General features: G+C 46.1%; 1 protein-coding gene across 2 annotated transcripts in view; it reads left to right on the top strand.

The window, feature by feature from the left end:
• The window catches only part of DDX43 (DEAD-box helicase 43), an 85,760-nt gene that overhangs the window by 31,312 nt on the left and 28,069 nt on the right, over positions 1-26,379 (top strand). For both annotated transcript variants that reach the window (XM_083177211.1, XM_083177210.1), the window contains exons 8-12: positions 1,916-2,026; positions 6,453-6,594; positions 11,046-11,146; positions 18,317-18,404; positions 20,956-21,083. In XM_083177211.1, the coding sequence (XP_083033337.1) occupies positions 1,916-2,026; positions 6,453-6,594; positions 11,046-11,146; positions 18,317-18,404; positions 20,956-21,083 (570 nt within the window). The remainder of the gene's footprint in view (positions 1-1,915; positions 2,027-6,452; positions 6,595-11,045; positions 11,147-18,316; positions 18,405-20,955; positions 21,084-26,379) is intronic.

Genomic DNA, 26,379 nt, shown 5'->3' with positions numbered 1-26,379 from the left:
GTGCATTGTCCTTTTAGGAAAAATGGTGGCCTCCTTCGAGGCCCTACAATTCGGGAGGTTTCACAGCAGGATTTTCCAGCTCGATCTCCTGAGCAAGTGGTCCGGTTCACATCTCCAGATGCATCGGAAGATTGTGTTGTCGTCTCGGACGAGACTGTCACTACAGTGGTGCTGGCAGGGCGAAGGATGGGCATCCAAAATTGGGTCTTAGTCACCACGGATGCGAGCCTCCTGGGATGGGGTGCCATGACCATGGGTCAGTCCTTTCAGGGCAAATGGACCCTCTGGGAAACACGTCTCCATATCAACAACTTGGAATTACGTGCTGTGTATTATGCACTCCTGGAGGCGGCCCCTCTCCTCAGCGGGCATGCGGTCCGCATCCAATCAGACAATGCCACTACTTTGGCGTTTCTGAACAGGCAGGGCGGGACCAAAAGCAGGTCCTGCATGCAGGAAGCAACAAAGACCCTGTCCTGGGCAGAGAGTCACTGTCAGGCTCTATCTGCCATATTCATACCCGGGGTGGACAACTGGGAAGCCGACTTCCTCAGTCGCCACGAGCTTCACCCCGGGGAATGGAGTCTACACCACCAGGTGTTCAGTGCTCTGGTGGCTCGGTGGGGGACCCCACTAGTAGACATGATGGCATCAAGACACAATTGGAAAGTGTCCAGGTACTTCTCCAGGGCGAGAGACCCTTAGGCAGAGGGAGTGGACGCCCTCTCCATACTGTGGGCGTTCAACAGCCTGATTTATGTCTTCCCACCGATTCCCCTCATGGCTCGGGTGCTAAGGAAGATAAGGAGAGACGGAGCCGAGGTCATTCTAGTGGCTCCGGACTGGCCACGAAGATCGTGGTATCCAGATCTTCTAAGTCTTCAAAGGGACTTGTGGCGTCTACCTCCTGCAAAGAGACCTGCTCATGCAAGGTCCGTGCGTCTTCCAGGCCTTAGAGCAGCTTCGTTTGACGGCCTGGAGGTTGAGCGGCAAATCCTAACAGAAGGATTTCACACATCAGTCATCAAGACCATGACGAGTGCTAGGAAGCCGGTAATGGCTGCACATTACCACCATATCTGGAGGAGATATGTAGGATGGTGTGAACAAGGGAAGTTTGCTCCAGCGGAGTTTAAACTTGAGAGACTCCTCAGATTTCTTCAATCTGGCTTGGATCTGAGCCTACGGTTAGGCTCCTTAAAGGTGCTGGTATCTGCACTGTCTGTCTTTTTTTCAAAAGAAGCTGGCTAATATACCTGAAGTGCAGACGTTCCTACAAGGCGTCTTCCACATACAGCCTCCTTTTGTGGCCCCTACTCCACCATGGGACTTGGATGTCGTTCTGACGTTCCTGAGTTCCTCCTGGTTCGAACCGTGGGAGGAAATCGATTTGAAATATCTGATGTGTAAGACGGTGGTCTTATTAGCCTTGGCATCGACTAGGCGGGTCTCTGAGCTGGGGGCGTTAACCTGCAAGAGCCCTTATTTGATCTTCTATGAAGACAGGGCAGAATTACGCACTAACCTGCATTTTCTTCCCAAGGTAGTGTCAGCATTCCACGTGAACCAACCAATTGTGGTTCCTGCTAGTGGATCTCAGTCTGAGGTGCCGACATCTTTGGATGTGGTTCGGATTCTTCGTGCCTACATCAGGAGAACGGCAAGAATTTGCAGGGGGTCCGTGCTGACAGACAGCTCTCGCCGCTGATTTAAAAAAAGATGTGATATTTATCTGTAGTTCTCAGGATACTCCTGGTGTTTACATTATTTAGAACTATTTTTTTATATTGGCCCACATTTCTTATGAGCAGATTTTACATCTAAATTTTTCACTGAATGCGTTTGTGTAAAATATAATGAATATATCTCCGTGTGTGTATTATAATGTAACTGATTATCAAATCTCCCCCATTAGACCCAGGAATCAGCGTGAGGGACCTGGTATGTTAGTTCTTGCACCAACCCGTGAATTAGCTCTTCAGGTGAAGTCGGAGTGTTCAAAGTACAAATATAAAGGATTTGAAAGGTATGGTTCTAATTTAAATAAATAGCTCACCTTTAGCGTATGTAATAATAATTTGAGCTGACATTTATGTTATTTACTAGCAATCAAAGTAGTAATGTTGATGTCCATAAACATATTCATTTAGAAGAATTTCCCTTTTTATAATGAACTAGGTGATTCATCGCGCCCTACGGGCGCTCTTCACACCGGCGTAAGGGGCTACGCCCCTTAATTTGTGAACATTTGTATTGTGAGAAATATGGTTAGAATTGTATGAAAGATGCCCTGTATTGCAGCTTCTGGCAGTGGGTGAGGGTCCAGCGTGGCAGCACAGGAGTACCGGACGGTGGCCCTGAGTCAGTGTCTCCTCCTACTGGGTGGGAGTTAGGGTGCATGAGAGCAGGAGGCTGGGTTATGAGGCATGATAGGGGTATGTGAGCAACACAGCGTCAGCGATTACCCAGTGGTGGAAGTTACGGTTCAGGAGAGCAGGAAGCTGGGTAGTGATAGGGGTGTGTGGGCATACGGGGGACTAAAGAGGGTGGTGGACACTGTGCAGCTTCTGCCAGTGGGTGAGGGTCCAGCGTGGCAGCACAGAAATACAGGAGTCAGTGTCTCCTCCGACTGGGTGGGAGTTAGGGTGCATGAGAGCAGGAGGCTGGGCGGTAAAGCATGATAGGAGAATGTGGGCAACACAGGGTGAGCGGGTCTCCACTGGCAGAAGTTACGGGGCAGGAGAACAGGAGGCAGGGCAGTGTCCTCCCACATTGATGGCAAAAGTATTCAACATCGGCCATAAACCATCGATTATTTGAAAATCATTGATGGTCGATGGGCATCCCTAGAACTGGAGGAGGGTGGGGGACAGTATGCAGCTCCCGGCAGTGGGTGAGCGTCTCCTCCCACTGGGAGGGAGTGAGCGTGCATGAGAGCAGGAGGCTGTATAATAGTGGTATGTGGGCAAGACATTGATAAAAGTTGTGGCGCTGGTGCAGAGGGCAGTGGGGAAACCTGCAGTGCGGCAGCCAGGTCCGGATTTCCCACCTAGGGGCGGTACCTGCTTGTGGTGGTACAGGATCCCCCATTGTCACGGGGGTACGTGAAATGCGGGGGCCGCGGTGGTCCGCTGGGGGGTGGAATTGCCGGAAGGGGGTCTGGGGGGTCTGCAAATTGCGGGAGGGGGGGTGGTGTGTGGGGATCCGCAGTTAGCGGGAGGGGGCGGGGGTCCGCAAATCGTGGGTGGGGGCGCGGGGGGGCTTGAATCGTGGGAAGGGGGGTCCGCAAATTGCGGGAGGGGGGTTGTCGGGGTTAGTGAATTGCGGGAGGGGGGGTTGCGGAGGTCCGTGAATTGCGGGAGGGGCGCGTGGGGTGCCGTGAGTCAAGGGGGGGTGGTGCGGGGGTCCATGAATCACGGGAGGGGTCATGAATCGCAGGAGGCGGGGGTCGTGGGGGGGCTGCGAATCGCAGGAGGGGGGGTGTGGGGGGTTGCCGTGAATTGCATGAGGGGGGCGTGAATCAAGGGAGGGTGGGCGCAGGGGGGTGGTGCGGGGGTCCGTGAATCGCGGGAGGGGGGGTCGTGGGGGGTTCCGAATCGCAGGAAGGGGGGTATGGGGGGTGCCGTGAATTGCGTGAGGGGGACATGAATCGCGGGAGGGGGGGTCCCCGAATGTGTGAATTACGGGGCGGTCGCAAATCGCGAGAGGTGCCGAGGGGGCCCGCAAATCGCGGGAGGGGGGCGCTACGGGGGGTTCCGTGAATCGCGGGAGGGGGCGGCGCGAATTGCGGGAGGGGGGTCGCAAATCACAGTAGGGGGGGGGGTGCCGTGAATCGCGGGAGGGGGGGTCGCGGGGGGCCCTTTTAATGCCGGGAAGGGGGGTCGCAGGGGTCCCGCGAATCGCGGGAGGGGAGGATGCAGGGGTCCTGCGAATCGCGGGAGGGGGCTCGCAGTTGATGTGAAATGGGTATTTTGCATGGTGATCTGACACCCTCCAACATGGCCCATTCCATTTGGTACAAAATTCTCTACTCCTGGACTTGATTGCCATCACCTGTGTTGAAATAGTTAATTGATGAAGTGTTTTAACATACAGTAGGTGATAGCAATCATAGATTAAACATGAGATGTGCAAAATATCTGCTAAAAATTCCAGCGTTGCTCACATTTGTTATATAAATTAAAAAAAAAAAAATGTGTAAGAAAGTTTATATTTCCTATGTAATGTAAACATTACAGGTCATTACGCTACAATAAAAATGTTTGCTTGGCAGTTTTCACACCTATTTTGACAAATTCACTTGGCACTCAAAGGGTTAAGAGGGAAATCTAGGAGCAGAGCATTTTGTAATGACATGGGTTATGTTGGAGGGTATGATGTGAGATGCTTTAAATCATGGGTTCTCAGCTACAGTCCTCAATGCCGCCAACAGGTAATGTTTTGTGGATATCTTTATTCATGCACAGATGAGTTAATCTGTTTTGCTGGGACAGTAATTATCCCATGTGCTTCAACTTACAGAAGTCCTTAAACATTACCTGTTGGGGGAATTTGGTGGCTGGGATTGAGAAACTGGGCTTCTTTAAAAAAAAAAATGAACCTTCTTTCTTCATCATAAAAGTGAGTGCAGATCCCCCCCCCCCCCCAGGTTGTTTTTTTATGAAGTTTCCCTTTTTACAAAAAATTTGCAACCTTTGGAATTCCTAGACTAATGGTGGACATAGCAAAGATGGGGTGTACTGCGCTCACCTTGGAAATGATTGTGGAGCGCTGCTCAGCCACTGGGGTATCCCTAACCCCTGTGAGTTGGGTTGTATACAGAGCAATGGGTGGGCTTGAGCGCTGCCCCTGTGTGTGTCTGTCTAATGCAAAAACAAATGTACATGTGACAGTATGTTTAAATAAAATCTGTTTATTTATAATTAAATTGCGATATGGGGTTGATGGGTGTGGGGGCAAAGTCTTGGTGCACAAATGGACCAATGAGAGCCCCTCGGGGGATCAACAGACCCCTTTATACCATAAACCAATTGGCTTATGTCTCTCAGGGTCTTGGTTGTGATGTGTTGGCAGCTGTGCTGCTGGTGAGCACCGGTACTCAAATGCTCAAGTCTTGAAGTGGTACCTTAGTGTATAGTCAATGCTGGGTTTCAGCAGTGTGCGGCGTCCCGCTGCACTGCTTCTTACCGTGCTCTGATGCCTTATCTTCCTCTTAGCCGGTCCTATTTCGCCCCAGGTCAGTCCTGACCTTAGTGCGATGGACGGGTGAATGTTGTCCCGGAGGCTTTGTCTCAAGGCCTTGCCTCCTTCCGTTAGTAGGTGTCCGGCTGCGAGGACCGCTGCAGCCGCAGCGTCCTCTGGTCGTGCTGGACAGCGGAAGAGATGTTACATTTGTCCCAGGTCAAAGGACAAGAAAACCAAATTTGTCTGTAAGGAGTGCAACAACTTTGTGTGCGAAGAGAACAGAAAATGGTTGTGCAGCCAATGCCAGCAGTAAAAGTTAGGCCTACAGTGATAATGATAATCAGAAACTCACACATGAAGTGTTGTGCATAGACCCATGATACTAGCAACATAACTATTTTCATGGTACCACACCAGGGTTAATGATGGCAGCATAAACTTGTACTGTCATTACTGGCGACATAAAATATACTTCAGATTAGGACATATATCTCCAATTCAAACATAGAATGTACTGCTAGCATTCAAGACAGTAATGAATGCATATGTGTTATTAATTAAACCAACAAAGCGGCAATTTTATGACTGAGTGAATGCTGCATACACATTCGAGAACTATTTTGTGTTATTTAATCCTAAAATGATGCAGGAAATGATATGCATATTCAGTAAGATTTTTGCTGTATTTTGATCTGATTGTTGAAGGCTCATTTTCTAGACATTGTAAGAGAGATGAGATGTCCTAGGACAGAGGTTCCCAAAGTCCGCCACTACAGTCCAAATTTTAATGATATCAATGCTGGAACACAGTTGACTGTTAAATCACATTGATTGATATAATAATTCAATCTGTACTCAAACATGGTTATCTTTAACTTAACACTAAGGGGGATATTCAATCCCAGCCACTATTTCCGATGGGGGAAATAGCGGCAGACGCCTACTTTGGCGTGAGAAGCCATTAATTCTCATGATCACGGATGGATCTCGACAATCCACGGCTGTTAACGCGTACATGTCCCCTTTTTTCTGATCGGCAGGCCAGACATTGATTTCGTCCTGCCGATATACAGGTGAGCAAAACTCAAACAGGCTGGGTCACAGATGTCGGGACCCGGGATTAATACCCCCGGGTCCCTGTATATACAACTGTTTTTTAAGTTTATCCTTGATGTTATTTATTACCTGATATACTATTACTGTCCAATATTATAAACATTGACATTTCATGCGCTGATGTTTAGTGTGATTTCCTTCTTATGTTTTAGCATTTGCATTTACGGTGGTGGCGATCGTAAAAACCAGATAAATGTGGTATCAAAGGGAGTAGATATTGTTATTGCTACTCCTGGAAGACTAAATGATCTGCAGATGAACAATATTATTACTCTAAAAAGCATTACTTACTTGGTGAGTATTTTTTTTGCTCTTTGAATCTAAAAAAAATCCAATGTTATATGGTGCCATTTTTCAGGACTTGGGTGTTTTTTTAATGATTTTTGTGTGGTGTATTTTTTTTTAATGACTATTTTTGCCAAATAATATTCTTAATCTTCTACCCTTAGGGGTTTTAAAAATTTTGCCAAAATGAAATTAATCTATTTGCTTAAAAACCGAATGGGCTTTTTGTCCTCCTTCAGCAACCTTGAAACCACATCAATTTACCTACAAGTGTTCCTAATATGCCAATTAATCTTGCTATTTATACTGAACTAGGCGCACAATGCGGTTAGGCTTAGAGTGATTAAGCCCACGTGCTGAAATGCATCCTCTTTCAACATGCAGCTCCCCGGTGCGGAGGGAACTGCTCATTGACCTCTCAGGCTGCAGCGCACCTTGCTTCCCAGGTATCTTTTCCCCTTTCTGGTGTGCAGGAGACCTGCTGGCGGCGCATCTCAGCGCTGCAATGTGCGGACATCAGCACTGACCTAACACCGCACACAGCCAGTGTCTCCAGTACATTCATTTTCTTTTGTCCCTTCAGTACTTGTTTCCTAGCACGGCGCCCACGATTTAGATCGTATGGCATTTTATGCATCGTATCGCATCGCATGCCATATAGCCGCATGCGATGCAATATGATAATATGATTTTTAATTGTATAAGCACCCTAATGGGTGCTTACAATGTTAAATGGGCCCACTATATGATTTTTAATTGCATAAGCACCCTAATGGGTGCTTGCAATGTTAAATGGGCCCACTATATGATTTTTAATTGCATAAGCACCCTAATGGGTGCTTGCAATGTTAAATGGGCCCACTATATGATTTTTAATTGCATAAGCACCCTAATGGGTGCTTGCAATGTTAAATGCACCCCCACGCAACCCCCACTATCAACACCAATCCGAAGCATGGCGAGCGCAGCGGTACGCGTCCTCCGACCTTTTCATACCCCCACTATCCACGTCGGCGTGGAGTTGATTTTAGATAGTGTGCCGAGCGCAGGGAGCCACCGAGCCCAAAAGCGTGGCGAGCGCACGCGTATTACTTTACATGTATTCCGCTCGCCACACTATCTAGAAACAACTCCACGCCACTTCGGGTTGGCGTTGATAGTGTGGGTGCTTTTAACATTGGAAGCACTCATTAGGGTGCTTATACAATTAAAAATCGTATACCATCGCATTGTATGCCATACGATTTTTTATTGTACAAGATCGGGTTGCATCGCATTTAGGCTTATGGTATACGATGCGATGGGCGCCGTGCTAGGTAACAAGTATCGTCCCTTCTACCAGCATACCCCGCCTGTCTCACCGACCTTCTCTCACAGAAAACGGTGGGCAGCAGAGGATACGGGGATCTACAAGCTGTATTTCTGCTTTTTATGTTTTTGTTCTTCCCCCAGTTCTTTCGGTCTGCCAGTGCAGGTTTGAACATCGGGTGGCGAATTTCCACCTCCCGCAATGCTACGTGTAGCACCAGACACCACAGACTAGTGATATCACTGTAGCCGGCTTCACTTTCCATCAGTGTGCCCTCTCCTCCTCTCACCTACGTCTGCTCACTAAAGTCGGAGATAGCAGAATGGATTGGAAAACTTACATGCTGTACTAGATCTTCTCCTGCCTGGGAATTAACAAATAGAACATGTTTGATTTTTTGTCTGTATTTATAAATTCATGATCTTTCTCCAACAATGTGATACATAATATGCCCTAAATCAGAGGTGGCCAGAAGGTCGATCGCGATCTACCGGTCGATCGCGGGCCTTCCGCCGGTAGATCACGATCGGTAGTTATAGTTCTATAGTTCCCAGTCCCCGTTAAAATAGTCTGCTGACTGAAGCCTCTCAGGGCTTCCGCGTTCCCAGTGGTGCACTGCGCCGGTGCACAGATGACGTCACCGCGCACCGGCTCAGTGCAGGACTGAGATCGCTGAAGAAGGCGGGAGCAGGCAGAATGTGCAGAGCGTCTCTAGTCTTCAGCTGCTAGTAAGTTACTAAAAGCTCCTGCGCTCTGTAATAGTTCAGCTCCTGATAAGCTCTGACCTGTGCTGTAGGAAAGGAGGAGGAGGGGGGGAGTTATGGAGAGGAGAATGACATTGGGGGTCACCACATGCAGGGGCTGCTTGATCTATGATTGCATGGGATAAATTTTTCAGTTATTTATGCACATTGTCTAACACCCTTATGTTTATGGCAAGCTCCTAATTCTACAAAACCGTTTGTGTTGCAGACTGATGCCTCTGAGCGAGGATTCAGGGCAATCCTTTCCCAAGAGGTAGATGGAGAGGATAAGCCGATCCTCCCCCTTAGCTGTAAATGACTGCCCAGTGAGCACAAGTATTCACAGTAGAGCTGGCATGCTTGACAATTAAGTGGGCAGTGGAGTTCTTAAAATATTTTTTATTGGTACAAGACTTTTTGTTGGTCACAGACAATGTTCCATTACAATGGATGCATGCAAACAGAGGTGAATGCTCGTGTGACCCACTAACAGCTGTTTAAGTTTGAGGTGCAGCATTTTCCAGGGAAACAGCACCTCAATGCGGATGTTCTTTCCAGAAAGTTTGTAGGTCCCAATCCTCCAAGCAATCCTATGGTGAAGCTAAGGAAGGAGGAAGAGGGCGAGGTGGGCAACCTCTAGAATGCGGTGGAGGGCTGTGTACCCGGTGTTCTAGAAATGCTTAAACTGCAGCAATTTCATCAGGGTGCAGTAGCAGACCAACAAAACTTCGCTCACCTAAATACCCAAATGGACTGTCCATCCGCTGCCGGTTCCGACATGCTGTGATGACGTCACGCAGGTCAGGCATGGTGAAGACAGAGTGACCCTGTGAACACATGATACACAAACACTGGAAAAATGTCAGCTGGGTACCAGGAAACAATAGATGTATACAAACATCTACAGTTGACTACGCTGTCATAAGAAATATCGGTGAGATAAGATGCATGTCTGTTATACATTTTTTTAATTTAATCAAATAGAACACTCATTAACAACTCCTAAAACATATGAGACGCTCGCGCTTCCCGTTCTGTTGGAGGCTGTAGCAGCCCTCCTCCAGTCTCCCCGCTCTGCCCCAGCCTGCCCATCTCCCTGAAGTGGAGATGGGCAGGTTAGCCTTTGGTCCCCGCTCCCTGCTGTTTTGCTGTCAGCCGGTCCGCCAACTGACGTGGCTCCATCTCTGTGTGTGTGAGGTTCAGTGGTGGCACTCAGAGACAATAATAAGGCAATGGACGCAGTTCATGTGATCAAATTTTTTCGATGTAATTTCACATAGTCATCACGATAGTAGTGTACAAACGTCACAAACCTTAAAAAGACAAAGCCACACCATGTGTGGTTGCCCTCACACCACTGGACCAAGGTAGACACGCCCACTGATGACGCTGTCATCCTGAGCTGGTTGCCGTGGCGACCTGCTAAAAACAAAATACATATTGACAAGTGGCAACGATCAAAATGCTGATAAATGTATGCAATAAAAAATTGGAGCTATATGCATAGTTATACAGAACACTATAACGATTAAGTTTGTCATGAACGTGGAAGCAGAGACAATATAAGATGGAAACAATTGTAGCACAAAAGTATACAAAAAATCTCTTTAAACTAGCAACGAGTAAGAAGCAGAAACCAATATACGGACCATTATAAAAAGCAGTGCAGACCAACTGATTAATCCACGGGAATGTGCCTAATCTGTTTATCCATCTGGCCTCTCTCTGTAAGAGACGGAGCGATCTGTCACTTCTGCGCATATTGGAGGGTTCACACCCAATAGCCGCTCGGATTGTCCTGCAATCCGTTTCCGTAGAGTGCGTCAGTTTTGCCAACGTACCCAAGCCCACACAGGCATGTAATAAGATAAATTATGAACTTGGTAGTACATGTCACCCGGTGTTTAATATGGATGCGTTGTCCAGTCTGGGGATGAGTCTGTGCCAGTGATCAAGGTTCGACATACAGCATTGGCTTCTTCTGCATACCAAATCATTTCATCTATCTATCGCCAATATATCTGTGTGTCATTTTATTATACATAATATCCTGTATAATAAAAGGCTAACACTGCTCCTCAGCTCTATGTGGGAAATTCAAGGGTTGTGAGTGCCTGCAGCCACTAGATGGTGCCTGACGGAGAGATTCAAGTGTTACTATGTTAGGTGCACCCAGCCACTGACATTACGGTTAGTTCATTTTGATGGGCTGATAACTAGTAATGGTATATTACAGAACCTGCAATTGCTAGAAAGAACTTTCTAACAAACAGAAGTTCATGAATTAAACCATTTAACGTGACACCTTTTCCAATACAATAAAAGTTTGCAAAATAAATAAATTCATATGCAATGTATTGTTACTGCATCAGAAATACTGTTAACTAGGAATTTTGTTAATACTGTAGGTTTTGGATGAAGCAGATAGAATGCTAGACATGGGGTTTGAACCACAGATAATGAAGATAATTATTGACATTCGTCCTGACAGACAAACCATAATGACGAGGTAAGTGTGCCTTAACTTTTATTATTTATTTGTTATTTATTTGTAAAAAAAAATGTTTTTATTAAATATATATTATTATATAAATAATCTTTTGCATTAAATCAAGCCGCACCTGCTCCAGTATTCAATATAGGCACAGTACAAGGCTCAAATTTTTTTTGCAAATAAACACGAAAAGCCAGCAACATCCTTCAGAGAAAACAAATTATTTATGTCATAAATGTGCAAAACCAACATAGTTTCTTTAAAGTGCAAAAAAAGTGCAAATCTTGTTGCATCATACATGATGTTGTAAGGAATTTCACATACTCAAAAAAATAGAAGGGGAGCGTGGCTTGGCTGTGCATGTAGGAGGACGCGGGGTGAGTGAGCTCCACATAAATCCTGATTTTTATTCTGGCTGTGGGAATTTGGACACCCCTGTCCTGCTTACCGATACCCCAAATACTCTCCTGCTGCTACAGAGCTGTTCTCCGGTTCTCCTTTTACCCTCTGCTGTACTAACAGACAGGCATCCTGGGGATGGTGATGTTTGGCTGACTGGATTCTACCTTACCTGACCACCCTTTTTCATTTGCATTCCACTGTGAGACTGCTGTATAGCAATACAGACGTAGTCTGTATTGCTATATGGACAAATCCGAGTGAATGCCGCCTCTGCACCTACCTAAACATTGGACCACACACTAGATGCTGCACTGGGATTGAGTGCCGGTCCAACTGCAACTATACATATATATTATGATGCACCGTATGTGTTATGTCTCTTGTTATGGCACTACTATTTGTTTTAGTTTTTGCTTTCTTTTGAGAATACAATAAAAAATACTCTATTTAAAAAAAAAATAGAGTAGAGAAGTACTTAACTTTAAAAAAATTATTTCCATTAGGATTGGGTAAAAAGAATTACAAAACGCGAAGTCCAAATAGGCAAAAGAGGAGGTCTAACACGTTTCGTCCGTCTTGGACTTCTACAAAGGAAGCAGGGAGTGGGGGACTGTTCTGTAGTTAGGGTATACTGTATAAACCATATATTTATTTGGACATAAAACCGGAAACGGAAGCTCCCCCTGGCAGTCTGGAAATGTGCCGATATTCCTTCCAAGTATTAGGAATCCATTAGACCAGGGCTCGACAAATACCGGTCGCCATGGCGACCAGATTCTGCTTCCTGGCGACCAGATTTTTTGGGAGAGAGGAAGCAGAATCTGGTCTGGGCAGGTCAGTAGCAGCATTTCCTAGCCCCCACCTGCTGGAGGGACCAGCGGCAGCGCACTGAGCAGCGCCCGCCCCCTGGAAGTGAGCAGCACGGGCTGGGTGCCCGACCCCCCTCAGGGAACAGTGGCAGCGCACTGAACGGCGCCCGCCCCGTCTCCTGGAAGTCAGCAGCTCGGGCTGGGTGCCCGCCCTCCCCCCTCAGGGAACAGTGGTAGCGCACTGTCGACCCTTTCAGTGCGGCAGCTGCTGCTAAAGAACTCGGCGCCTCCTCTATGCCCCTATTAACCCCTGCAGAGAACACATGTTAACCCCTGCAGAGAATGTTAACCCCTGGCAAAGTATGTAACCCCAAGGGGATAGGGAAGGGGATGGGGATATGGGGGGGGGGGGGGTAATGCACACTACCTCTCCTTCCAGTGTGTCATGTTTTGCTCTAACCACCAGCATACATATGTCGTCGCCCCCCCCCCCCCCCCCCTGTGTGGGCCTGCACCACCACCCTACCCTTGCAAATGCCAGCCTGCCCCACCTGTGTAGTCTGCACCCCCCTGCTAGTGCCAGCCTGCCCCACCTGTGTGGCCTGCAAGTGCCAGCCTGTCCCACCTGTGTGGCCTGCACCCTCCTGCAAGTGCCAGCCTGTCCCACCTGTGTGGCCTGCACCCTCCTGCAAGTGCCACCCTGTCCCACCTGTGTGGCCTGCACCCTCCTGCAAGTGCCAACCTGCCCCACCTGTGTGGCCTGCAAGTGCCAGCCTGTGCCACCTGTGTGGCTTGAACCCCCCCTGCAAGTGCCAACCTGCCCCACATGTGTGGCCTGCAAGTGCCAGCCTGCCCCAACTGTGTGATCCCCCCCATACTGTCTGCCCATTTGTCCATCTTTGCCCCAGTCCATCCATATATTCATAGATGCAGCATATGGTGCTCATTCCAACCATTTTCCCCAACTCTAACCTCCAGCATACATATGTCGTCGCCCCCCCCCCCCCCCCCCCCCTGTGTGGGCCTGCACCACCACCCTACCCTTGCAAATGCCAGCCTGCCCCACCTGTGTAGTCTGCACCCCCCTGCTAGTGCCAGCCTGCCCCACCTGTGTGGCCTGCAAGTGCCAGCCTGTCCCACCTGTGTGGCCTGCACCCTCCTGCAAGTGCCACCCTGTCCCACCTGTGTGGCCTGCACCCTCCTGCAAGTGCCAACCTGCCCCACCTGTGTGGCCTGCAAGTGCCAGCCTGTGCCACCTGTGTGGCTTGAACCCCCCCTGCAAGTGCCAACCTGCCCCACATGTGTGGCCTGCAAGTGCCAGCCTGCCCCAACTGTGTGATCCCCCCCATACTGTCTGCCCATTTGTCCATCTTTGCCCCAGTCCATCCATATATTCATAGATGCAGCATATGGTGCTCATTCCAACCATTTTCCCCAACTCTAACCTCCAGCATACATATGTCGTCGCCCCCCCCCCCCCCCCCTGTGTGGGCCTGCACCACCACCCTACCCTTGCAAATGCCAGCCTGCCCCACCTGTGTAGTCTGCACCCCCCTGCTAGTGCCAGCCTGCCCCACCTGTGTGGCCTGCAAGTGCCAGCCTGTCCCACCTGTGTGGCCTGCACCCTCCTGCAAGTGCCAGCCTGTCCCACCTGTGTGGCCTGCACCCTCCTGCAAGTGCCACCCTGTCCCACCTGTGTGGCCTGCAAGTGCCAGCCTGTGCCACCTGTGTGGCTTGAACCCCCCCTGCAAGTGCCAACCTGCCCCACATGTGTGGCCTGCAAGTGCCAGCCTGCCCCAACTGTGTGATCCCCCCCATACTGTCTGCCCATTTGTCCATCTTTGCCCCAGTCCATCCATATATTCATAGATGCAGCATATGGTGCTCATTCCAACCATTTTCCCCAATCTGTACTGTACCTCTATGTCCGTCCATCCTACCTGACTGTGCTGGCAATGTCTCTCCTGCTCACTCTCTTTCTCTCCCTCCCTGATGCTGCCTCTCTCTCCCAGACACCCTTTCTTTTAGTTACGCCCCCGGCCATGGGCATTACGGCGTGTGGTATTATATGTAATGGGCATTACGGTGTTTGGTTTACCGGGTAATGGGCGTTACGGTGTGTGTGTGTGGTATATGTAATGAGCATTATTGTGTGTGGTATAGTATGCAAAAGGTTTTTCGGTGTGTGGCACAATGTGTAATGGGCATTGTGGCATGTGGGTATGTGTAATGGGTATGTGACATGTGTAATAGGCATTATGGTGTTACTTTTTGGCGCTCACTGTCACTATTTTTTTCTGGCTCCTACATTTTCATCCTGGCTCCTAGATTTTTTTTAAATTTGTCAAGCCCTGCATTAGACCGTTTATTTCTCCTGCTTGTAGAATACATACATGCAGGGTTGGATGAGTTCCAGAACATTGTCCCACTCTTACATTGTCCATCCAGCTGTGGAGTGCATCTGAGCTGCGGAACCAGAAGTAGTGGCTGGTGGAATCCTAGAATTCGATTTATGGTGGAAAGCGGAAGTTTTTACTAGATGTGTACTTGTGACACAGATGCTGGCTTTGTTTACATCCAGGCATCCATCACTCACATGGTTGTGGTCCTCCTGTTAATCCTTGGAGTATTGAATTGTTGCCTTGTGTGTTATTAGTTTATTAATATATCTAATATGCACCTGTATTCTTAGTTTTAAGATGGTGTTTTGTTTTTCCCTACATACTTGAGGCCGCATGGACATTATATCATATATTACTAAGTGTTACAGTTGCAAAAATGTTTCATACAGTATTTATTTCTATTATTAAAGTTGTCAAATGCTTTCCTTTTTGGGTGGAGATACTTGCATACATTGCAATGGCCACATTTTAATGACCGTACACATTATAATGTTGATATGTGATGTTTCTTTTAACAGGGGATCCATCTACAAGATGTTCTAGTGCTTATTGAATGTTTGCCTGGTTTTTGCTTCTTCACAATAAACTGTGTAATGAAGGCAATTGATTTTGTATGTATGTTTCTTTTATTCGATGAGAATCCTCTAGTATGTCTTCTTTTTTCAATTTCTCACATTTGTGTTTAGCTTCCATGATTATTTCTTCTGGATATTCTCTTTCTTTAAATCTATCTGCGTACAGGTTAATCTATTCCATACAGAGAGATGCTGTACTGCAATTACGTTTAATCTTGTAAAACTGAGGGAATGGTATATTATTTTACCATCTTCTCACAAGCCCACTCTTTTTAATGAAGGTAACTATTAGTGTCGACTGTTTTGCAGTTTTTCTTTGTCATATCTGAGTTTCCTTCACTTAATATCACCAAATCTAGAAATTCTTATTTATGTTCAAAGTGAATTTCAAATTAAATTATTACAGTTAATATATTCAATAAAATGTATAATCTCTTCTAAGTTTCCATCCCATATTAAAAGTAGATCGTCTATACGTGTGGATATTCTTGCTGTTAGAGTATTGTTGTAAATTAATTGGTCCTTCCATTTGCCCATCAGTATGTTGTCATAACTCAGTGCAAATATTGTGTCCATCGCCGTACCACCGTTTGTACATAAAATGTGTTTAACAACTTAAAATAATTGTGTTAATATAAAAGTGATGATCTGACATATAAAGTTAACTTGTGTTGCTGACCATTTTGGATCTTTCTCTAGGGCTTTTCTACATGCTTGTATACCTTTTTCGTGTTCTACAGATATATATTGGCCTTTATTTAGATCTGATCGCAGTACAAATTTGGAAAGTGGGCAAAATCATGTGCACTGCATGTGGGGCAGATGTAACATGTGCAGAGAGTTAAATTTGTGCGAGTTATTTTGTTTCTGTGCAGGGTAAATACTGGCTGCATTATTTTTACACTGCAATTTAGATTTCAGTTTCAACACACCCCACCCAAATGTAACTCTCTCTGCACATGTTACATCTGCCCCACCTGCAATGCACATGGTTTTGCCCATTTTCCAAACAAATTTGTACTGCAATTAGATCTGAATAAGGGCCATTGTGAGGATACCTCTATAGTGGTCCACATGTATGAGTCCTTCCAGAGGACTTTTTTTTTTTTTAGACGTTTCAAGATGTTAGTTGTATCATTAAGGCATGACGGGAGTTATTGTACTTTGTGTTTGAGAAACACATCAACATACTCTGAGCAACGGGCTGTTAAAGAATCGTTCCCTGCTATGATCGGTAAACCTGGTTCTCATCATTGGTGGATATGCCCGCTCCGGGGGAGGGCGGGCATACCCGCAGCTTGAGGGGGGGGGAGTGGGTGCAGACCCGCCGCTCTGGGGGAGAGCAGGCATACCCGCTGCTCTGGTGAAGGGGGGTGCGGCCAGACCCGCTGCTACGGGTGGGGGGGGTTGCAACCGTAGCCCCTTACGGCTATGTGAAGAGCGCCCGGAGGGTGCGATGAATCACCTAGTCCCTTATAAATGTTTTCTTTTTCTTAATAGTAATTTCGGTACTTGTGTAGTTTCACGGCAGCACTTACATAGTCAGTGTAGTGTCCGTGTCAGCGTCGCAGTCAGCGTAGTCGGTGTCCCTGTCAGCATCAGCGTCGTATTCCCCCATGCCAGTGTAGTCAGCATCCTGCGACTGTATACGTTCGCGGCTAACCTGAGCTTACGCAGTTAGTGTAGTCAGTCAGCGTAAAATCCATTTGACAGTTAACATGTGTCATCATTATTGTTTCAGATGGATGACATGACAGGTGCGAATATGTTCCTGAAATACCCCCACTATCTACACCAGCCCGAGACGAGCGCAGCGATAGGCGTCCTGACCTGTTCATACCCCCACTATACACGTCGGCGAGGAGTTGACTCTATAAAATGTGGCGAGCCACCGAGCCTGAAGCGTGGTGAGCGCACCTGTAAAACGAACCCGAAGCGTGGCGAGCGCACGCGTATAACTTGATGTGTATTCCGCGTCCTCTCAGAGGGCTTGCTGCGCTTGCCACGCTTCGGGCTGGCGTGGATAATGGGGTTTGAAATGGAGGCATTTGCCAGTATGTGACATAGAGCACTGGCTTTGCGTCCTTTATTGTTTATGACATGCATGCGAGAACGAACCCCTAACCCTGTCCATCTCCCTGAAGTGGACACGGGCAGGGTTGCTGTACCCTGCCGCAAGAATTACTGAGACACACAAGCGTATTAGATGCTCGTGCGTTTCAGGCAGATGGAGCACCTCTCCTCCGGTGCCCGCATGTTCGCCGGCATCTGCCAGCACAGGGGATCTGGTGGTTTACCGGTGCTGTGTGAGAGGTGCTCATTAGGTTGGTCAAGGACACTGCGGACAGAGCTGCAGCTAGCGGGGACAGTATGATGACTGCGCTCCCTGACAGGAACACTACGCTGACTACGCTAAGCTTTCAGTGTGAGCATGAGGGGCATTATAACTTACCTATAGTGAAGTGACCAAAGGAAACTAAAAAGGTGAGATCACCTTGATATCAATGAAATATAGCTTGTTGTAATATTTTTGAATATATGGATTAATAAAATTTATTTTTATTCTCAAAGTCCCTGGTGAGTGCATCCATACAAAAATTTTACATTTATGTGATGCTTTTGCATTCTGTGTGCCAACCTGCTCATTGATTATAAATAAATATAGAGAAGGATATGCATGTAGATGAAAGTTTAATAACCTATGCAATATCCATTTTACACAGAGTAATACCCCTTTCAGACATACGTGAAAATGACATGAATCACTTGATCCAGGGTCTTCCTGGATTTTCCCTCCTGGATCCTACGCAGCTGCAATCGACCCGGGTCACTAAAATCCCAGGATCGAACCCGGGAGTGAAATCCCGGGTAGTACAGTATGTCTGAAAGGGGTATAAATGTATTATATTTATGTATTTGTAATGCTTATGTTAATTGTTTCATTATGCAAACTTTTGATTTAATTTTTTTCATTTGTTTTGTCTTTTTTTATTTTAGTGCTACTTGGCCAGATGGAGTTCGTCGTCTAGCAAAATCCTATTTGAAAGATCCAATGATGGTATACGTTGGAACCCTTGATTTAGCTGTAGGTTTTTTTCCAAGTTTTTTGTAATGTTAAATTAAACTGTCATTAGCTCCTTCACCAAAAATATATATATTTTTTTTTTTTTGCGTTTCCTGGCAAATATGATCACTGATGGTCTCTCCAAGCAATTTCGATTATTTTATTGTTACTAATGGCTTAGTTTGATTTGTTTCCATGAGTTTTGTTAACTGTATACTCTGTGTGGGCCCAATTCAGGTTCGGTCTGAGTTTGCATAGCTACTACTTACTTTAAAGAAGTAGTAGTAATGCTGACATGGTATTGCTGCAGGAGGCATCTGCATAAGTAAATACCTCTTGAATCCATGTGTGATCCACAGCTGTGTCCGAGGATGCAGCAAAGGATTAATCTGAAACACCTTTGTCTGAGGTTTTGCATACCGGCTAATGCAGCTTCTTCACCATGACCAGGAAATTAACACAGATCCTGGCTTTGTGAAATGGAGACCGCTAATCCAGCTGATGTCTTCCTGCCCCTGGGGATGCAGGACCTACACTGCACAGAGTACGGTTCCTGTGCATGGGCAATTTTCCAGTTATCGGAAGACTGCTTGAAAAACTCAATTCCAACTGGACCTGAATTGGGACCTTTTATAGCTCATTTCTATAGCCCTAAGGTAATTTATCTTTTGGTTATTCTAGAAAGTTTTTGAAAGTCTTTACCTTGGATTAACCACGGCTAACATTTTAAAATACTCTAAACAGAAACAAAGGACAGGAAAAGGGGTCCAGAGGCAAGTCCAAAAAGGCTTTTGGTCCTTCTCTAAAGCTTTGAATAAAAAAAGCTGCTTTGATTTCTATAAGCATTTCCATGGCTCATTTTCTCACAGGCAGATGAATTGAAAAACTCTGCACTGTGGGGGTTTTAAAAATCTCTCCGCAATATAGAGCGCAGGAAAGGGAAAATGTTTCTGAATTTGCATGGGGATGTACAGATGTGCCCTCCTACAACAGCATCAGGCATATTTTTTATTTTTTTACTGAAATGTGGCTTATTGCATTTGTGATGTGACCAGGACGAGCCAGGAAACTTGTCATTCGTTTGATGTGCAGCCCTTATAGATATGTCCTCCTCTATTGTTGGGCGTGCTTATGCATTCGCCCGTTATCTATACAGTTTAAATGGGGAGTCCATTGGCATAGCGTAGTGAATCATAGTAGTACTATAAAGCACTACATGGCGAAACATGAAACTACAACACATCTGCAAATCTGTGGACGATTTAGTCTGTGTAGGAATCAACACTGAACTTGACAATGAAAAAAGCTGTTGCGGCTGCATGATAGCACTTTTTATGCAGGTTCACAAACTCCATTGCTCATAGTATACTGATACATCTTAACCGCACCACATTACAATGTAGAGTAATTTTCTGTGAACGAGATGCCTGTTACTAGCAGAGTCTCATGAGCTGTTTGACAAGAGTGCAGCAAAGATCTATGAGAACACTTCTCTATGCATCCTTTTTTCTCTCTCTTTAGTGTACGTATGTTTGTAAAGAAACCTAGAGTCCCTTTAAACCCTGAAAACCTTTAAACTATTTTTAGTCAATTTTATCAATTTGAAACCACTCTTGAAACTAACAGCACTAATTACCTTCTACAAACTTCCAGACACCAAAATGGTCCCTGGACATGAAGCCACGGTAGTCTTTGCATCGCTGCATGCGGCGGTATTTGCCTGGCTGCGACTAGTCACAGGAATGAATGGTGTTTTCGTACACATGTGCGAGTCTCATTCGCAGGCACAGTAGTCACCCCATCAGGATGAATGACCGTGGCTATATCTGTACAATCAGTGAACAGTTAGGTGCCCATACACTGCTGCGATGTCTCGCAGCAGTGCACATCCACCCGATACCCTGCGAGCCGCCCGGGAGGCAGGAACGCATGTGATCCTTCACAATGTGTATGTGCACCTACTGTAACTGTGAATCTGCCCAAATTGGCTCAGTGTATGGGCACCTTTTAGGTCCATACGCCTACTGGGTGCCACATTTCTCAACAATCTGTCTTCAGTCTCTGATAAATTAAAATTTCTTTTATTTCATATATGTTGTAACCAGGACAAACTTAAAAAATAAAAAAAAGTGGTAGATACAGTATATGTCTGGAAGAGCACGATATACTGCCATTTAAATGTCATAGTAATTAGAGATTTATTTTAAACTCAAAAATTAAATGGCTTTAAGTTTGTACTTCAAGCCTTTCCTATTCCGATAAGACACCTAAAGTGCACATTTGATAACCCTGTGAATAGTAGATGTAACAGAAATTATTTTAGTTGCTATAGGAAAATGCATGAAAAGGGTATTGTTCCAGTGTTTGATTTCTGTTTCTGACCATATATTAAAAAGAGATTTACTTTACCTGTGGTGCCAAAGCAATGGTCAAAGAGCTATATACAGTACAATCTTGCTTTTTTAGGGGCGATGGGCTGGCATGGTCTTTGGCTCTTGCATTTAGCACTGTCCATTCTCTTAAGTTAAATAATTGGAGTCTTTCTTTCACCTGTATACTGTTTTGTTTTCAGGCTGTGAATACAGTACAACAGAGAGTTTTGGTTATCCCAGAAGAAGAGAAGAGAGCAATAACTCGACATTTCATTGATTCCTTGAAACCTGAAGACAAAGTCATAATATTTGTTGGAAAGAAATTGATGTATGTATAATAAAACTATATACAGTATGTGAAGTATGAATCTACCAACAAAGAAGCAAATGGAGACAAGTGCTCTAGTAATTCGCACACTGCATTCTGGCAAAGAGATGTGTCATAATTCAGAGTCCCAGGTATCTGTGGCTCCATGTGTTTATCTACCTGTAATTGTCAGCATGTGGAACAGTTTTAATCAGAGGGTAATTGTCGCACTTGTTCTGGACCCCCATACTATACACAGACTTTCTTTCTGGTGGTAATTAGTTCATACGAACTGGAGAACTATAACAGCAGCACCCCAACAAAATGTAGATCTATATACAAACTTAATAATACTAATTATATTCAGGATTTAACTGTTTACTTAATTGCTGTACACGCAAAATACAAATTCGTTGGAAAGCCTGCTTGAAGCAAATGCTTCGAAAGCTAGTTTGCTACCTTCTGATTGCCTCTGTATTTTTGCATGTATGAGAGAGAAAGAGAGATGTTGCCAACAGGTGACGGTACTCTTTACTTAGTACGGCGCCCGTCGCGGGCATCGCGGGTACATTTATGTATGGCCGCGACGCGATGCCCGCGATTTCCCATTGAAATCAATGTAAAACATGAAAATCGTGTCGGTCGCGTCGCGGCCGGCCATAAACGTACCCGCGATGCCCGCGACGCGATGCTCCCGATTTCCCATAGGAAGCAATGTTAAAAGCCGCGATGGACCCGATTTTAGTGTTAAATGCCTCAATCCACCCGATTTGGCCATAGGAATGAATGTTAAATGGGCCACAGAGCCCATTAACCCTTAAATGTCCCCCCCAATTTTTGACGCCACCCCACGATCCACGCCAACCCGAAGCGTGGCGAGCGCAGCGAGCCCGCGAGGGGCGGCGGTACGCGTCCTCCGACCTTTTCATGCCCTACTATCCACGTCGGCGTGGTGTGAGAATAGAATAGTGTGGCGAGCGCAGCGAGCCACCGAGCCCGAAGCGTGGCGAGCGCAGCGAGCCCCGCGAGGGGACGCGGATACCTTCACAGTTATACGCGTCCCCTCGCGGGCTTCACAGGTGTCCGTGGCGACCCGGACACCTGTGAAGCCCGCGAGGGGACGCGTCTACCTGTGAAGGTATCCGCGTCCCCTCGCGGGGCTCGCTGCGCTCGCCACGCTTCGGGCTCGGTGGCTCGCTGCGCTCGCCACACTATTCTATTCTCACACCACGCCGACGTGGATAGTAGGGCATGAAAAGGTCGGAGGACGCGTACCGCCGCCCCTCGCGGGCTCGCTGCGCTCGCCACGCTTCGGGTTGGCGTGGATCGTGGGGTGGCGTCAAAAATTGGGGGGGACATTTAAGGGTTAATTGGGCCTAATTCAGGGTTAATATGGCCAAATCGGGTCAATTGAGCCATTTAACAGTGAAATCGCGGTCAATCAGCTTTTTTAACATTGTTCCCTATGGGAAAATCGCGGTGATCGCGGGCATCGCGACCATCCAATTTTACCCGCGATGCCCGCGATTACCGCGATCACCGCGATTTTTACCCGCGATGACCACGATTTTGATCGTTGGCGCCCTTCTAGGTAAAGAGTACCCAGGTGACAATATAAGCCCGCTCAAAGCAGATGCTTCCAAAGCTAGAAGATGTAGTCTTACTTGCTACCAATAGATGGCAGTGTTTCTGAGTCACATGGACACTAGACACATATATATTCTATAGATGATATTGACAAGGTGTTTTGGGGTCTCTGGACTTTTTGCAAGTTTGTATACATTATTTACAGCGTGCTAATTTGAAATAAATTAACGGCTTTAGTAATATTATGAAACCAGTGTATACTCCATTAGTTGTGAATTGTTTTTGACAAACCATTGTAGCCTTATGCTAGTTGTAAAATTGTTTTGCTCCTTCATCCACTAGGTGGCACTGGAGTGCTTTACAGTGGGGAATAGAAGGCGACCACAAGGAGCATGGACGCATTAAATATTAAACAGTGTGGCTAGCTCTTCCCCTTCTAATTCCCCCAAGACTGTCTTAGATTGTGCCCTGCAGGAGCTGGTAATTTTTTTTAGCCCTCTTGGGTTTTTAATATTTTCTGTTTTTAACATTGAGGACAGGCCCTACCTGCCTGCGTTGCATGAGCTGCTGGGGGTCTCTATTGCACGCTGCTGTAACCACCACTACAATGAGGATCGGATACCGCTGCCACCAGCAGCTGGGCAGCGGTAAGTATACTCTGGCTCCCAGCTAGAATGGGGTCCAGGCTGGAAGACGGCATTTTAGGTGGGCATTTCAAAACACACACCATTAAAGGGGCGGGGCCAGCCGCGGGTGAGCTACACTGCACGTTCTGGCTCCCAGCTGCCCCAGCATTTCCTCCTGCGGCAGCCATTTTCTAAAGCGCATGCTGCTGGAGAAGTAAGTGGAGGTGTCCTGTGCCCCACTGCCTCTACCCCAGGATCTGTGAGTCAAGACAGTGGGGTTTAGTGGCTTGTCGGGGAGAGAGCAGGCTGTGTATAAATTTACTGTTATAGCGCTCTGCATATTCATATACCATAGCGCTGTTGGAGCACTATGGCATAGCCTTTTCCTTTGTGCTTCTCTCCTGTACAGTAATTCTTACTATCCTATACTAACAAGTGCGTATAGAGTGTTTTGTGAGTGTGAGATGGCAGGAGGCATTTCTAAGAAGGTGACCTTCAGGAGCAGTGTTTTCCAACCACTGTGCCATGGCACACTAGTGTGCCTTAAGCTGTTCTCAAGTGTGCCCCCAGATCTACAGATGCTCAAACCAGTTAACAGCCACCACCAGTTTTACTGTTATTTACTGGTGTCTTCTTTTCATGTAAAGGGACAATGTATTTTATGTTTGTTACCTGTGGGGACCAGTGTGATTGTTTTTTTATATAGGGGCCAATAGTTTTTTTTTTTTTCCTGTGGGGGCCTCATGGTGTGCCTTCGCAATTTTTAAATCTTATTTAGTGTGCCGCAAGTTAAAAAGATTGAAAATCTCTGCTGTAGAGGAACCTGAAGTGGATTTAATTGACAAGATCAAATTAACCTTTAAGGTACAGGATGAGGATCAGGTCCCATATTGACCTACTATGTTTGGTAAGAGACAAAAACAGACAGCGGCCTTTCTGGTCTCTGAAGAGCTAGACTATTTATTGGATGTTTGGAAGCACCCAGATAAAAAATTTCAATTGTCGCGGAAATTTTTATCTTCCTTCTTTCTGATAGACAGTTAAGTGAGACCCCTCCAAGTGTGGACCCATCGGTTTCCAGACTCTCCAAAAAAAACTTGTGCTTCCTGTACCAGGGGCTTCGTCTCTTAAATAACCCTCTGACAGGAAATTGGAAACCACGTTAAAAACTATACTGCTGAAGGTGTCTTTATAACGCCTAGCTCAAGTAGGCTGTTTGGTATCCAAAGCTATGGAGGTCAGGACTGGCCAGATTTCCAGACATTTGCAATCCGACCCGGCTGAGGGGGACCTGGTTGTTATAGCTTAGCAAGTTTGTGAGGCAGCGGCTTATCTCATAGATGCCTCTACATATTTCTGTATTTGTGGCTGCAAAAATTTCAGCTCTATCTGTTTCAGCACGTCGTGCTCTTTGGCTGCGCCATTGGCAGGTTGATGCTGAATCTAAGCGGGCTGTGGAAGCTTTGCCCTTCAATGGAGAGGTTTTATTTGGTCCTGATCTATACAAATTGATCTCTCAGGCGACAGGAGGGAAGTCTCCTTTTCTATCTTCTGCAGGTCCCCCGGCCCCCCCGTAGAACCCTTCATGAGCCGTCCTTTTGGCTGGCCAGTAGATTTGGAGGCCATCTAAGGGAAGGGATCCTCCTCTAGAGGAACCAATGGCCATGGTCGGGGTACTTTCACCTCACCCATGTTGACTTTAAAACTTCATCCTAGAATTCAACATGCTGGGCTTCTAACCCACTGGGGGGATCCCAAGGTAGTAGTAGTACGTTTATTTATAAGGAGCCACAAAGTGTCCGCAGCACCGTACATAGCAAACAAATTACAAGGTAACGTACAGGGTGTGTTGATAAAATACAGTAGGGGCTCGTCTTCTGCTTAATGGACGCTTGGGTCCACTCATGTTGGGATGCCTGGTTAAGGCAGTTTGTTTCATTTACAGGATGAATTTTTTTGACATTTTTTTTCAACTGGTTTGACAGTTTCTCCAGACAAGCGCAAGGTCTTGGAGGATGCTATCGACAAACTACTGACCACTGAGGATGGTCATTCCTGTGCCTCAAGATCAACAGAAACGGGTTTGACTCCAGTCTGTTTCTTGTGCCAAAGCCGGACGGTTTGGCCAGGCCAATCCTAAACCTGAAACAGCTCAATCCCTTCTTGAGGGCCGTCAAGTTCAGGATGAAGTCCCTTCAGTGATCGTGGGACTGGAAAAATAATTCTTGGTGTCTCTGAACATCAAGGATGCATACTTACAGATTGCTATTTGCCCACCTCACCAGGGGTTCCTACGGTTCACAATCCTGAACTGGCACTTCCAGTTTGGGGCCCTGGCCTGTTGTCGGTGCCACGGATCTTCACAAAGGTCATGGTGGTGATGATGGAGCTACTTCGAGCGCAGGGTGTTATGATAATACCTTACTTGGACGATCTCCTGAAAGCAGCTTTGCAAGAGATTCTTATGCACAACATCAGGTAGATACTGATACATCACAGATGGATTCTCAGTTTTCAGAAATCGCAGCTTTTGCCTTCAGAAGATCAAGAGATAGTGTCAGATACCTAAGCATCTGGCACTTTAAGAAGCGCAATCCTGCCCAGAAAAAATTAGAATGTCCTTACAGTTTTTAGAAATATATAAATCAATTTATTAAAAAATATATATAAAGTGGAATCAATCCACACAAAAATTCATATAACAATACAATTGTGCACAATTCAACAGACAGACATGACAGACAACATGTAACATATATTTGCAATAAAAAGCTGATTTTGCTGGGATTGCCGTTTTTCTTGTGAGTATTAAAGTCACTGAATTAGGAATGAAAATATGAGACATTTTCATTCCTAATTCAGTGACTTTAATACTCACAAGAAAAACGGCAATCCCAGCAAAATCAGCTTTTTATTGCAAATATATGTTACATGTCTGTCTGTCATGTCTGTCTGTTGAATTGTGCACAATTGTATTGTTATATGAATTTTTGTGTGGATTGATTCCACTTTATATATATTTTTTAATAAATTGATTTATATATTTCTAAAAACTGTAAGGACATTCTAATTTTTTCTGGGCAGGATTGCGCTTCTTAAAGTGC

This window comes from Crinia signifera, chromosome 3, assembly GCF_055691185.1.
Source record: "Crinia signifera chromosome 3, ASM5569118v1, whole genome shotgun sequence".
In the NCBI taxonomy this organism is placed as follows: domain Eukaryota; kingdom Metazoa; phylum Chordata; class Amphibia; order Anura; family Myobatrachidae; genus Crinia; species Crinia signifera.
Note: the sequence above shows the minus strand (reverse complement) of the source record. Positions and strands in the feature narration are given on the sequence as shown.